The sequence below is a fragment of the Chinchilla lanigera genome, unplaced genomic scaffold, assembly GCF_000276665.1.
Source record: "Chinchilla lanigera isolate Chin_1 unplaced genomic scaffold, ChiLan1.0 scaffold00114, whole genome shotgun sequence".
NCBI classification, from domain to species: domain Eukaryota; kingdom Metazoa; phylum Chordata; class Mammalia; order Rodentia; family Chinchillidae; genus Chinchilla; species Chinchilla lanigera.
In genome coordinates, this window is record NW_004955515.1 from 5,530,803 (window position 1) to 5,544,724 (window position 13,922).

The 13,922-nt window shown below is 42.8% G+C and overlaps 1 protein-coding gene across 1 annotated transcript in view; it reads left to right on the top strand.

The window, feature by feature from the left end:
• The window catches only part of Iars (isoleucyl-tRNA synthetase), a gene marked incomplete at its 5' end in the record, with an annotated part of 52,012 nt that overhangs the window by 24,739 nt on the left and 13,351 nt on the right, over positions 1-13,922 (top strand). Inside the window, 8 exon segments of the mRNA XM_005408918.2 lie at positions 2,223-2,314; positions 3,841-3,918; positions 4,825-4,946; positions 5,374-5,476; positions 5,732-5,815; positions 8,123-8,297; positions 10,773-10,885; positions 12,643-12,738. Of these exon segments, the coding sequence (XP_005408975.2) occupies positions 2,223-2,314; positions 3,841-3,918; positions 4,825-4,946; positions 5,374-5,476; positions 5,732-5,815; positions 8,123-8,297; positions 10,773-10,885; positions 12,643-12,738 (863 nt within the window).

Here is a 13,922-nt window from a genome sequence, read left to right on the forward strand (position 1 = left end):
CTTGGCTGTGCCCCTGGGATTAAGGACTGTGGTGGTTGTTTGTTTGTTTTTTACAATTGTCCTTTTGATATTTAACTTTTTCTTTATATAGAAATTTCTGAGAGATAGAAGAATGGCAGATAAGTCATTGTTCAACTTCCAAATATAGATTGGCTAAGACTTTTCAGTTTTGGAAAGGTGTTTATTTCTAGGCCCTGGGGAATTCTGTTGAGGTGTCCAGTGGCCTCATCCCTCCACGGAGGAGTGCAGGCCTTGAAAGTAAATAACTGAGTTTCAATCTCAGGTCTGCCACTTGGCTCCTGTGGGGGGGGGTCACCTCAAGCCTGTGGATGTTACCTTCATTCATTCATTTATATTTTCATTATGAAACAGTTCCTGTCCATTTCAGAAGAATGAGAAGACTTAGTATAACTACAATGAAATACACATTTCCCCATAGTTCTATTACTAAACAACAGTGAGCTTGCTTTTAGATGGAGGTTGACCAAGTAGATTATGTAGGCCTTTTGAAGGTTTGAGAGAGATACCAGCCAAGATCCCGGTGAGAAATTCTAGACGCTTCAGATATTCTTGTAAAGTGGTGAGGCAGATGCCTCGGAGCCTAGTGGGGAAAACAAGATAGATACGATCCTCCGTGTGTACCCAAGTGAGGTTACCTGCTTTCTTGTCAGGTGCAGCCGAGCATAGTAAGACTATGGTTCAGCATTAGCCTGGATACCAGTACTCGGTTCTCCCTGGAGCAGCCGATGCACTACAGATGGCCCCAAGCCACTGTGAGTTAGTCACCTGACATGTCCACCCCCGTAGACATGCAATAGGATCATGCCGGGATGAATCTGAGGCTGACTACCTGTGAAGGGAATGGCTCAGTAGGAGTTCTCCACATTCTTCTTGGATACTCAAGAGTTTTCTTGCATGTGGGTGGGAAACATAGACATTGTTGCCTCAGACCCTGTCATCCTTTGGTACCAGCTGCCTCGATTTCCCATGAAGTTGGGTCTGGAGAGTCTGCACACCCTCCAGAGCCTGATCTGCCTAGGAGCTGGAGATCAGTAGCACATGGTGAAGGTCATGTGCAGGAGGCTAGACATTTACAGAGACCAACTCATGACCCATGCTACTCAGTTCTGGTCCCAGCTTTGCTTGCCTGGCCCCTGTGTGCCCCCGATCCTCAGCAGCAAGGTGACTAAGAGAGGACCTGCTTCTCAGAGTGGTGGTGACACCCTTTGAGAGTTACTTACTGTTAGTGGCCTCAGCAGTAGTTGCCCCTACCCTCTGTATTGCATGCTCGTTGAGTATGGGCTTCATTTCCTGTGTAAGAGGTGAGACCTGAACACATTAATATGAATTATGCTTGTTTATAATTTTTGGTGTTAGGCTACAGTCTCAGTTAAAGGCAAGGTGAATGAGGATCCATAAAATCAGACTTGCCTCAGAGAAGATTGGCTCAGTGCCTCATGAGTTCCTCAGTAGTCCGTTCTAATTCTTCAAGAGATCTCTCTTTCTCCTATCTTTATCTTTCTTTCCTTGACTCTTTTAACCTTTAGAAAACTTGTTCTATTTTATTCATATCCTTTGCCAGATTATCTTTACACCTGCACAGTCTACAGTTTGGACTGGGTCCTTTTTGATGGGGGTTGTGTGTGCATTGAGTTGTTGAATAGTATGCCTGGCTTTCCCTGCTGGTTGCTAGCAGGACCCCAGGCATACTCCACAAATTGAGAGGAAAAAATGTCTCTCTGGGCAATGCCAAATGTCTTTGGTGGGGCAGAACTGCTGGTGGCAGAGAAGTGATGGCCCATGCTGTACCTTTAGCATCAATTGAGCTTTGTGCTTTCAGTGTTTTAAGGAGGTGTGCAGTAGCACCACGGAAAGAAGCTGGGCCTTGTTGGCACTGTTGTGATACCAGATCCATACTTCCCTTTCTGAGGTCTGAGTCCAATATAGGTTGTTCTTTTGTTTGTTTTTGTTTTTTGGTTGGTTTGTTTGATCAATACAGGCTTGCAAGTAGCTCGTGGTGGTTTTGCATGTACCTCTAAACACCTGCCCACTGTGTATTGCATCCTCAATAAATGAGCCATTTATAATTGCTGCGTTGTAACTCTTCTGGTCTTCTTAGAGTGAGAAGTGAACGGAGCTGCGTGTTCCTCCTTGTGTCCAGCCTCCTCCCATCCCAGGCCTGGCATAGGCTGTCTGACTGCTTCTGCTTCTTTTTGTTTTAGCTTACAGGCTTTATACAGTGGTGCCTCGCCTGGTCAAGTTTGTAGATGTTCTGACCAATTGGTATGTCAGAATGAATCGGAGAAGATTAAAGGTAAGTGCCAGTGCGAAAAGCAATATAATGTGAAGTTTGAGAGTTGAAGAAGAGACGCACTAAAAGGAAGAACACCGTCAGCTTTCAGCTTTTGAAACTGCCTTGTTTTTCCCTTTGCCATTACATATTGACTGTATTGATAGACCTGCAAGTTCTAAAAGTCATTCTTGCATATTTTCACGACGTTACTACGGACACGGTGTGTTAAAGTGCAAATGTCCCTGCGCATGCAGGGTGAAACCGAGCAGACCTCTTAGATTTCTACCGCTCTCCTCAGAGGTTGGGCTGATGAGAGTGCCACCTCCTCGCTCCTCCCACACACAGGCATGTGGTTATCAATGTTGGCTGGGGTCAGAAGTCATCCTTAGCTGTTGGGGTTCCGAGTGAGCAAAGCATGGACCCCAGTCCCAGGACTTACACCATATATGGAAATTACAGAAGGACAGCTCAGCAGGTGATTGTACTGTCAGTGCAGATCAGGTAGAGGCTCCCACCACCTAGCAGTTCTTTTAAAATCTGTTAGTGATAAAAATCTGTAACATAAGTGTAATGTAATATTGATTTAAATATAAACATATTTATACACACTTGCACTCTATCTAGAAGATCACGATGTCAAAATGTTTTCTTGTGTTTTTTGAGCAACTTAATTATGGTTAGATTCTCTTTTATTTTTATTTATTTAATTTAATATAATTTATTTATTTATTTTTGGTACTAGGAAATGAACTCAAGATCTCATGCTTGCCAGGCAGGCACTGTGCTGCTGAGATATATTACCAGCCCTAGGTTTTCTTTTTTAATTATATTTTTCCTACAATGATTACTTTCAAAAACATAGTGTAAGCTAGGTGTAATGGTATATATGCTTATAATTCCAGCACTCGGGGATGCTGAGGCAGGCTTATCTCAAGTTCAAGCCCAGCCTGAGCAGTTTAGTGAGGGTCTTTCTCAAAATAAAACTTTTTAAAAAAGGGATGGGGGTGTAGTTCAGTACAAAGGCTTTGAATTCAATCCCAAGTCTGACCACAGGGAGGAAAAGCACTTAGTATGTAGTTTAAGTATGTAATCTTACTTTAGAGGCTGGGGATATAGCTCAGTGGCATAAGCGCCTGCCTGGCAAGTGCAAGGTCGTGAGTTCGATGCCCAGTACTGCAAAAAAAAAGAAATCTTACTTAAAGGTAGTTTAGAATTTTCAGTTAGCACCAGTTTCTGTTTGCATGTAAATGCATTCTACCTTCTGTCGTCAGGAACGTAGTCCATCTTCATCTCCCACTTCCTGAGCCATTTCACATCTACCTGGCCTCCCAGGAACAAGGCTAGGGGATGGTGGATACTTACACTGTCCTGACTTCCCTCACTGCCGCTCCTTGCAGGCACCATGATGCCATGGCCCTAGGCCCCCGTGTTGTGGCATTTCCCTTTGGCCTGTCCGTGTGCTATGTGTATTTCCTCTTTTTAATTTTTTACTTTTTATGAAACACCCATTTTTACTAGTGTACTATTGTTTCTTTGTTATTCGTTAGGGTGAAAATGGGAAGGAAGATTGTGTTATGGCCCTGGAGACCTTATTCAGTGTCCTGCTTTCTCTGTGCAGACTGATGGTAAGATGCTCGGCGCTTCTCAGGCTTCAGGTGGTGCCAGCGCTGCAGCTTCCTCCACTTGTGTCTGTTCCATGGAGAAAAGACTGCCTTGCATTTCCAGTTAAAACGGCTCATCTGTCCAGATCCTCTTCAGAAACCTGCCAGCTTACATGTATTGAGTAAGGGCTAAGAACCCTAGGTTCTTGTGGCCACTGGTGGTACAGTAGAGGTCAGCATCCTTACATCTATATAAGGATTGGTAGTTGGAGCTAAGACACACCTTGTCTTAATGTGAGTTCTCAGAACTGTAACCAGGAGGTTCTTGGACTCCTGTCTGACTGAACAAATATGTCACAAACAACACTCTCAACTTCGTATTGAGAGAAAAATGTGCAAATGCAGCACGTTCTTGCCAGTTAAAATATAAGTTAAATGGGATTCAAGTAAGAAGGCTCCAGCTGTAGTTCCTTGTGTCCTGTTCTGCTGTTTCTGTATAGTGTTGCAAGCCTTCTGTTTGTCTTGTGACATTCATAAGAGGATGCTCTGCCTTCTACCTCATCTTGAACCTGCTGCCTGCCATACCAGCCTCATCTACCTGCATCCAGTGAAGCAGGTGGAGTTTGCCCCAGTTTTAAGGTTTCTAAGGTTTGGGACAGTTAGTCTTCTGCCTATTGGCGTGGTTGTTGCTTGGTCACGGGCTTCTGTTTTCTCAGATACCCTCCCGGGATCTAGGGATATTTTGGGTCCCGCTGGTTATAGCCCTAGCATTGTGCTTCACAGTGAGGTTACTTCTTTCAGAAGGCATGTCTGTAACCTCATGCCTGTGTCTATGTGTCATCATCAAAAAAGCTCAGTGCTCTTTCTCAGCATAATGAAGTAGTGCAGATGATGGCTATACATGACATGATGTCCTGTGTCCTCATACAGGCCCCTTACACACCCTTTCTCACTGAATTGATGTACCAGAATCTAAAGACGCTGATTGATCCCTCTTCTGTCCAGGACAAGGATACGCTCAGCATCCACTACCTCATGCTGCCTCGTGTTCGGTAGGAATCAAATAAGCCTCACTTAGGCCACGGGAAAGGATATTGCCAGAGCATGTGGAGGCCAACCTCCCAGGGAAGGAGTGGAGACAGCCTGCCCATCCCTGTGCTAGCCCCTCTGTGCCTACTTCCCATCTAAGCTCATGTGATCTGCTTATCAAGTTGCAGGATGGGCTGTACTTTGATAGGCACAGGAAGGATGCTGGATATAGAACCCCTCTGTAGAATTGTGGACACGTCCCCTTAGGGACTTCTGAGCAGCTGTGTGGCCCATTCACCACCCCCAGGAAGGCCCAGGTTATCCTTCCCCAGGTACCGGCCCTGGAAGCTTAGCCATCCCATCCCTCCTTTGCCTAAGCATCTTCCTTACTTAAGCCTACTTTTCCCTCTTTTAAATCTTCTTTCTCTTATTTTTTGCTCTGCCGATCAGAGAGGACTTGATTGACAAGAAAACTGAGAATGCAGTGTCTAGGATGCAGTCCGTCATTGAACTTGGGCGAGTGATCCGAGACCGAAAAACTATTCCGATAAAGGTTTGATACTTTATTTGGATTTTATCTGCCATGCAGACCTAAATAATTATGTTTGGGGTAAGCTTTCTTACATAGAAAGCTTCCAACAGTGCCATAATGTATTTTTCTTTTCTATAGTAAGGGTATGAATGAGTTGGCATTAGTTTAGGCTACTTAGTCTGGAGTTTAAGATTTGGAAAAACATTCAGTATTTCACTTTTCTGCCACTTAAAGGAATGGCTACTTACTGAACTTTCATCTTCTATTTCCTCCTAGTATCCTTTGAAAGAAATTGTGGTTATCCATCAAGATCCCGAAGCTCTGAATGATATCAGGTCCTTGGAGAAGTATATCCTTGAGGTAAGGTAGATAATTTGTCTGTGTCTGGGTGGATGTTTTATTTGAGCAGGTTACCTTTATGAATATTCCTCAATGAAGTTGTTTCTCTTTTGTAAATCAATATATACATAACAAACACAAACATCATGAAATTTTGCACTTTACTTGGTATCATATTTTTTCATAGTATCATAATTCTTTTAAGAGTATTTCAGGATCAATGAACTTACCTTTGATACTTTCCTCCAAAGTGCTTCTTTATAATTAACACAAAACCTTTCTTCCAGCCAACAGTGCAGGCAGCAAGAGAACACTGGTTGAAATGGTTGAAGTGCTAGCACAGCATATGCCCAGTAAAAGATGGGCTGTTCTCTCCTGAGTCTCACTTCCGTTCTGCAGGATGCTCGGGGGATATTACACATATACACATGTATGTGTGTGCACATACCCACGTATACACATGCTTTTATATTTTTGCATATTAGTATAATATATATAATCTTTAACTTTGTATTTTAGTATATTGTTCTTTCCTTTTTAATAGACCTGTGGATTGACCCCAGCCCCTCACACTGAGCTACATTCCTAGCCTTTTTTTTTTTTTTTTTTTTAAGACAGTCTTACAAAATGTGAATTGCCCAGGCTGGATTTGAACTTGCAGTCCTTCTGCCTCAGCCTGCTGGAGTGCTGGGATTATATCCATGCCCAGCTTTAGTATATACTTTTAATAACTATATAATGTTTGTTTCTTTGCTTTGTAATTTAATTAATTTCTCTCCTGTTAGAAGTTTAGGTTTCTTTTTACACAAAAGATGTATGTACATCAGTGTGCATAGTGCAGTGGATAGATGTTGGGTACATTTTAAAAATGGAATTTGGGGGTCAGAAACTTAAACTACAATATCAATTTTCTCAAACAGCTTTCTTCCATGAATATTATGAATATTCATAAAAATAACTGCAAAAGAACAAAGCTGTATGAAAAGCAAATATAGGACTGGTGGTGTGGCTTGGTGATTGAGTACCTAGCATTCTAGGTAGATGCTGTACAGCTGAGCTATACCTGTAGTTCAGAGGAGGCAAGCATACGGCACACCAGCCACAGTGGGCTCTTGTATCATTGAATGCCTAAAAGGTTCGCCGTTACTGCCCTGGTCTATTGTAATGTTTGTTTTTTAATTTCTCTTCTTTTTGCAAGCAATATTTAAATGCATTGCCACAGAAAATAGTAATTTCTGTATTTGGCTTTGAACTGCTTGAGAATTCCAGATAAATATTAAAAGACAAGATGTTAGATTTAAATTGTGAAATTAATGTTGGTAGTCATAAAAATAAAATATTAAAGCAAATCTTTTTTTTTTGTCTTTTTTTTTGAGACAGGGTCTCGCTATGCAGTTCAGGCTGGCCTTGAGCTCACTTTGTAGCCCAGGCTGGCCTCGAACTCACAGCAATCCTCCTGCCTCAGCCTCCCAAGTGCTGGGATTACAGGCATGCGCCACCACGCCTGGCCTTAAAAATAATCTTGATTAGAAGTCTAAGATCAATGCAGCTGAATACAGTGGCCGAACTGGATATTCCCATTATTTGCCCCATCTGTCATGTCATGGTATCTGGTTTTCCTATCTCCTGCTGTACCATGGACATCCCCTGCTGCAGTGCTAATCTGGAACTTAAGAGAGGCATAAAATGGTGTGGTTAACTGAGTCTTCTGGTTATCTCACAGTTAATCCTTGTGCTCTGAAATTGAGTTTGTGACTTAACTCTTGAGAGATGAGTTTATATTTGTCATTGTGGAAAACTTTGCCTTATGATTAATTGTCTCGATTAACCTTAACAGAAAGCCCCCCCCCATGCATCTCAGGGGCTTTCAGGAATATTTATGAAGTTTTGTAGCCATCAACACACATTTAGAACAGTTTCATCTTCTTAAAAGTATCCATTGTCCTTTACACACCCTTTCCTCCTTGATCTGGCCATTCTCTGGCAACCGTGAAATCTGCCTTCTGCCTTTGGCTTGCCTCTAGTGACATTTCGTATACGTGGAAGCATGTCATTTGTGATCCTTTGTGTCTGGTTTATTTCACTCAGCATAATGTTCGTTCATGTTGTAGCATATGTTAGTGCTTCATTCCTCTGGATTGCTAAATAAAACTCCATAGTGCAGATTTATGTTTTGTTGTTGCATTCACAGTTGATGGAGTTTGGGGCTGTTTTTACTCTTTGGCTACTTTGAATAGTGGTGCTGTAGACATTTATGTGCATATGTTTTTGTGTGGACATACGTTTTCATTGCACAAATTTTTGTTTTCTCTTCCTTACTAACCATAGGAATTGAATGTTCGTAAAGTTACACTGTCTACAGATAAAAACAAGTATGGCATTCGGCTAAGGGCAGAACCAGATCACATGGTCCTGGGAAAGCGCCTGAAAGGAGCCTTTAAAGCAGTGATGATGGCCATCAAGCAGCTGAGCAGTGAGGAGCTGGAACAGTTCCAGAAGAGTGGTGGGTGTCTGTCCCACACGGGTGCCCCTCCTGTCCTTAACTTAAGAGTTAAGTCAATAGAGATGTTTCCTATTTAGGATCTGGTTTGACTTTTACCGTCATATCCCTTCTGTTTAGTAAAAACTGTTTTCTGTTCACAAAAATAACTGTAAATGTGATAGTTTAGAAAGTAAGCTGACCCCTAGCCCTCCACACAGCCACCGTCACATAGGTGCTGCCTCCAGGCTGCTGTTCATGTGCATCCTTGTATGGGCAGATGCAGAGTAAAGATGCCAGCGTCTGTTGCTCCAGCTATGGAGCAAGGAGCTCACTTGAATTTTAAGGGTTTTTTTTTCACCTTTTTATATTTTTGTATTTTATGTGTCTTGGGGTTCTTTATTTTGTGTTTTCACTTCATGTTATAAATAGTCTATGTATTCATCCTCAGAAATGCTGTTTCAGTAGTTGGATAATTTTTAGTCTGTATTGTTAGTGCTTTTATTTCCAGCCTTTTTATACTGTCATTAGTATTGAAATGAATATTTTTGTAAGGTGAGTATTTTGTAGAGTTGATTCTTTTTTTTTTTTCTTTTGGTACCAGAAATCGAACTCACGACCTTGCACTTGCTGGGCAGGCACTGTGCCTATGAGCTAAATCCCCAGCCCTGTAGAGTTGATTCTTCTGGGCTTGACAGCTAAATAGAAATCAATCAGATGAAAGGTTAGTTAGGTTACCATTGCATTGTACAAGTGCTGATGTGGGCCTGGGTGCTTTGTGTTCCTACTGAGAGAGAACAGAATCTCAGGGCTTCATGAGGAGGGAATACTGTTCCCCAAAACATCCGGTTAGTGCTTTTTGGAAGAAAAAGAGTGACTTTTGGAGGTGTTAGAGTGAGCATGGAAGATATTCAAAACAAGGCATTGCAGTGTTTTTTGAGGATAGAAAGTTAGCATAGACGTTTAAAACATCTCGCTAAGGAGAAATGGGTAGAACTTGTCACAGTTTTTCTACAGTGTCTAAAGAAATGGGTAAAACTTGTCACAGTTTTTCTACAATGTCTAAAGCCCATATCTTGTCTCTCATATGAGCAAAGCTGAATTCATTCCTTCATCAAATACTTTTTATAATCTTAAAAGCTCAGTATGTACTTGGGTAAGACAGATGTCGTCATTATTCTCATGCTGCTGACTGACATTTGAGGATTCATGGAAAGAATTACGGTTTTGATAAGTGCTATAGAGAAAGGAGTATGGTAAGGAAGAGCCTGAAATAGGGGACCTGACCCTGCTTACTGCGTTAGGAAGGCAGCCTCAACCCTTCCCACACCCCTTCAGAGGGTGTTTTGGGGTGTGCTGCAATTTGCAGCTCTGCCATGACTATAGTAATATTAGACATCCTGCAGCTACCTTAGCCACAAGGTGTTTGTTATTAGGGCTCCCTCCAGAGTTCAAAACCCTAATGTGGAGTCATGAGCAGAGCAGTTGAGGAACACAGGAATCAGACGAGTGCTTATAGAAATTGGGAAGGATATCCCTAAGATTCCCTAGACTTTTAGATAGGAATAATACAACGTGGAAGTTTAGCAGCTGAACCTTGAGTCACCTGTTTGCAACTCAACTCAGAATTTGAATTAGGTAGATGTTCGGTCAGCCATCATGTCAGAAATCTAGGGTTTTTGACCAGGTAGCCATACATCAAAAATCCCTGAAGTAAATCTTACTTGAAAGTGAAAGCCTGAATTTTCTAAACTGTAGTTTTTGAATGGACTTTCCTGTATTGGTGGAAAGATTTCTGACCATAGGCACCTGAAGTAAAAATGACAGCCTATTGCTTGAACGTGAGAAGTCACAAGGGACACTGTGGGCTTCCCTCGGAGTGTGGAGTGCACCAGCAGCCATTGGCACCCTCTTCCGCCTGCCTGAGCTGGCCATGATGCCCGTTTCTGCACTCTGTCTCATTTTACTCCTGCCACACCCGGCAGGCGGCGAGTGGTGGCCCAAAGCCAATTTTACTCTAAAAAGCGAATTTTCATTTTTTACGATGCCATGTTTAAATGAGGACTCTTTTGCTCTCAGTGCTTCACTTAGCTTTGGCATGACTTTGAACTGAGTATTACATAAAATGGGAGGCACTAGTGGTGACTTAACTGTCATCAAAGCAGCCTGGTATAATCTAAAGAAAGCTTTCAACTCCTTGTATTCTTTTGTTTTCTTTCTGAGACAGGATCTCGCTACGCAGTTCAGGCTGGTCTTGAGCTCACTTTGTTGCCCAGGCTGGTCTCGAACTCACAATGATCCTACTGCCTCAGCCTCCCGAGTGCTGGGATTGCAGGTGTGCGCCACCAACCCGGCTCAACTCTTTGTATTCAGTTGTCATAGGAGTCGGGGAAATATCTTGTAGTTTCCGCAGCTGTGCTGCTATGAGATTTTCATCCAAAGGGGCGCAATGCAGAGCACACTCATCTGGAGGACTGACGGAGTCCGTTTCTCCCACAGGGAGCATTGTTGTGGAAGGCCACGAGCTGCGTGAAGAAGACATCCGCCTCATGTACACCTTTGACCAGACCACAGATGCTACTGCACAGTTTGAAGCACATTCAGACGCTCAGGTATTGATCTGTCTCGTAAAAGGTTCTTACAGAGAGTTGAGAGCATAAAGTATTTTACCTATGCCTTTCTAAAGTGTATTGACAGCTTTATCACAAGGTAAAATAAACCAGTTACACATTTCAGATTGTCTTTATTAAACTTCTCAATGACAGACCTAACCCATACATTTTTTACTACATGTATAAAGGAACATTCTGTCATTTTCTTTTTCAAACTATAACTGGTGGTCCTAAATGTTGAGCTCACAAAAATAAACCCTGCTAGAAACAGATCAGTCATGGGCACAGGAAAGCAAGCTGAGTCGTAATATTATGTCTGGTAAGTTATTGGGTAGAAATAAGTCCAGGGAAACCCCTGCCTCTAAGTTGGGGTGGGTGTGAGGTGATGGCCGAGGCTCTGTAAAGGGAAGGTACAAGCTGTTTTGGATTCTGAGGTCAGTATTTTTGTCAGGATGAAACAGAGATCTCTTTCTGGTTCCTGACCAGACTTCTCCAAGCAGGAAGATCTCCCATGTGGAATGAGGGACATTGTTGGAGTCCCAGTGTACTTAACCTGTCATATATAGGCGGTTGTGGAACAGTATCTTGGTAAAACAAGGGGCCCTTTGCATCGTTAGATATCTACAGACTTCCCCAGGAGTAGTGGTAAGGATTCAAGGAGACGTACGAAGGTAGGCAGGGAAGAGATTTACAGTTAGTGTCTAGTCCTTCCTGTTGACAAGTGCATGTCTGGAGCCTGAATGTTTGCTCTTAAAATGTCACCTTAGTCAGATGTGGTGGCGTATGCCTATCATCCCAGCACTCGGGACGCTGAGGTGAGAGGATCGTTGTGAGTTCGAGACCCTCCTGGGCTACAAACCAGCCTGAACTGCATAGGGAAACCCTGCCTCAAAAGGCAAAAAAAAAAGTGTGGTCTTGTGATGCATTTGAATTTCTTGACATGGCTCACGTGTTGTAAGCTATGGTGCACCCCTCTTCCCATCCCCACGTGGAATTTTGGCCTTGTCATGCATTTGCACTGTACCTCTTGCGTCTTTATGAAGTGAGGCAAGTTGGCTAACTTCTCCAGTCAAGTTTCCTCAAAAGAAAATGGGGATAATGCCTAGTATGTGATGACCTGGTACAGTATGTTTTACTCTATAAAGTGCTCTGTAATAGAGGTAATGATGTTACTATCCATTACAATCATCAACGTTCAGATGAGATGGAATAGTTAATAAGGTGAACAAAAAAGATGAGTTTAAATTGTATTTAAAATATTGGGCCCATTCTAGAATTTGTGTCTTGATCATACTGACAATTTAAAAGATCAGAAGAGATCTTAGAGCAAGAAAATTCCTTAAGAGTTGACTGTTTTGAAACCTTTGGTCTGCTCTTGTGGTATGGAAAGTTTGCTGCTGCTGGAGTGTTATGATTATTGGTCTTAATTATTAGAAGAGTTGATAGTGTTTATTAGATGGCCAAAGAGAGGCATGAGAGGGTGCATGAAAAGGGTGTCTTCGGGCTCCTGTGAAAAGCACCCTACCAAGAACAGGCCGAGTCTTCTCTGGAGATGGAGGATAACTGGTTACAAAGAAGTACCTCAGTGATCCAGAAACTAAGTTAAATGTATTTCCTCACTCAGGAAAGTGAATACATAGTGTTACATTATAGACTTGACAGAACTTAGTTTTACACAGCATTTTGCTGGGTTTGAAGGCAGTGTTGTTCCTTCAGAGCCAGTGTTTGAGTGTCCTCATGTGTATCTCCTTCTACAGGCTTTGGTTCTCTTAGACATCACCCCTGACCAGTCAATGTTGGATGAAGGAATGGCTCGGGAGGTCATCAATCGCATCCAGAAACTTCGCAAGAAGGTCAGTGTGTGAGCTTAAGAGCAAGCCACACAGCTCAGTATTTGTGTGTTTTGTCTCAGTTGTTAGGGAGGACAGTAGAGGCAGATGATATTCGTCATAGTGATCCGTTTCGGTCCCCATTGCATTGTCATCCAGATTGTGCTCTGCAGTGATCACAGGCCGTTGGCCTTTCTACTTGCACAGTCCCAAACTGGATTTCACTCTCTCTCTCTCTCTCTCTCTCTCTCTCTCTCTCTCTCTCTCTCTCTCTCTCTCTGGTACTGGGCATCAAACTCAGAACCTCGCACTTTCCAGGCAGGTGCTGTGCCACTGAGCTAACTCCCCAACCCTGCTCTTTGTTTCTCTTAAGAGCTTTCAGGCAACCTATGCACTGTTCCATCTTTTTTGGGTTCCCTCTAGTTCCACAAGATCATCACTGGATAGTTCGTTCTCTCACTGGGGCATAAGGTAACCAGGGGTGGCAGTGTGGTCAGGGTGGGAGGGCTCCTAGCTCAAGGGAGAGTTTTTTGCGTCTGAACAGATTGGGGTGGTTTTTCCTCATTGGGGAGCTGAGGACGGCACACTGAACCCATTGCCTGCAGAGCACAGGTGAGAGGGTCAGGAAGCCCTTAGTCTGAGGAGGCTTTCACAGTAAGGAGACTTCCTACCCATGTTCCTTCCCAGGCCAAGTATCCGAGATCTGTGGCCCAGAGTCTGAGGAGGCGGCTCCTAAGGGTGAACAAGGTACTTGTGTGCTCTGTCCCAACTTAGAGCTTTCTAAGTGGATTCTAGGTCATTCCTTTGTTTCAGCATTCATGAGAGCTTGATTGTGCTTAGGAAAGACATGTGCCCTTCCTATGCAAACATGGGCAGTGCATTTGGTCTTATAGATCTCCCTGGCAGATGGGTAGACATGCCTTTCCATAACAACTGAGCTGGGATCCCCAGTCCTTTTTGTTTTTTTAATGATTTGTACTTGAGCATTTACTTTTTTAGATTATTAAAATTTTATTCATAATGCTTACAGTACATGTAGTTTACAGTTACCTTTGGGAATGGGTACATGCACATACTACAGCTTGTTTCTTTTTTTAGAAAAGGAGCCCTTCTTCTCTCCCCTTCTAATTTGATATTATTAATCTTAACTCATGTTATGGCTAATAGTGTTTACATTCATTGAGTTATTGGGTTCTTCTACGTGGCAT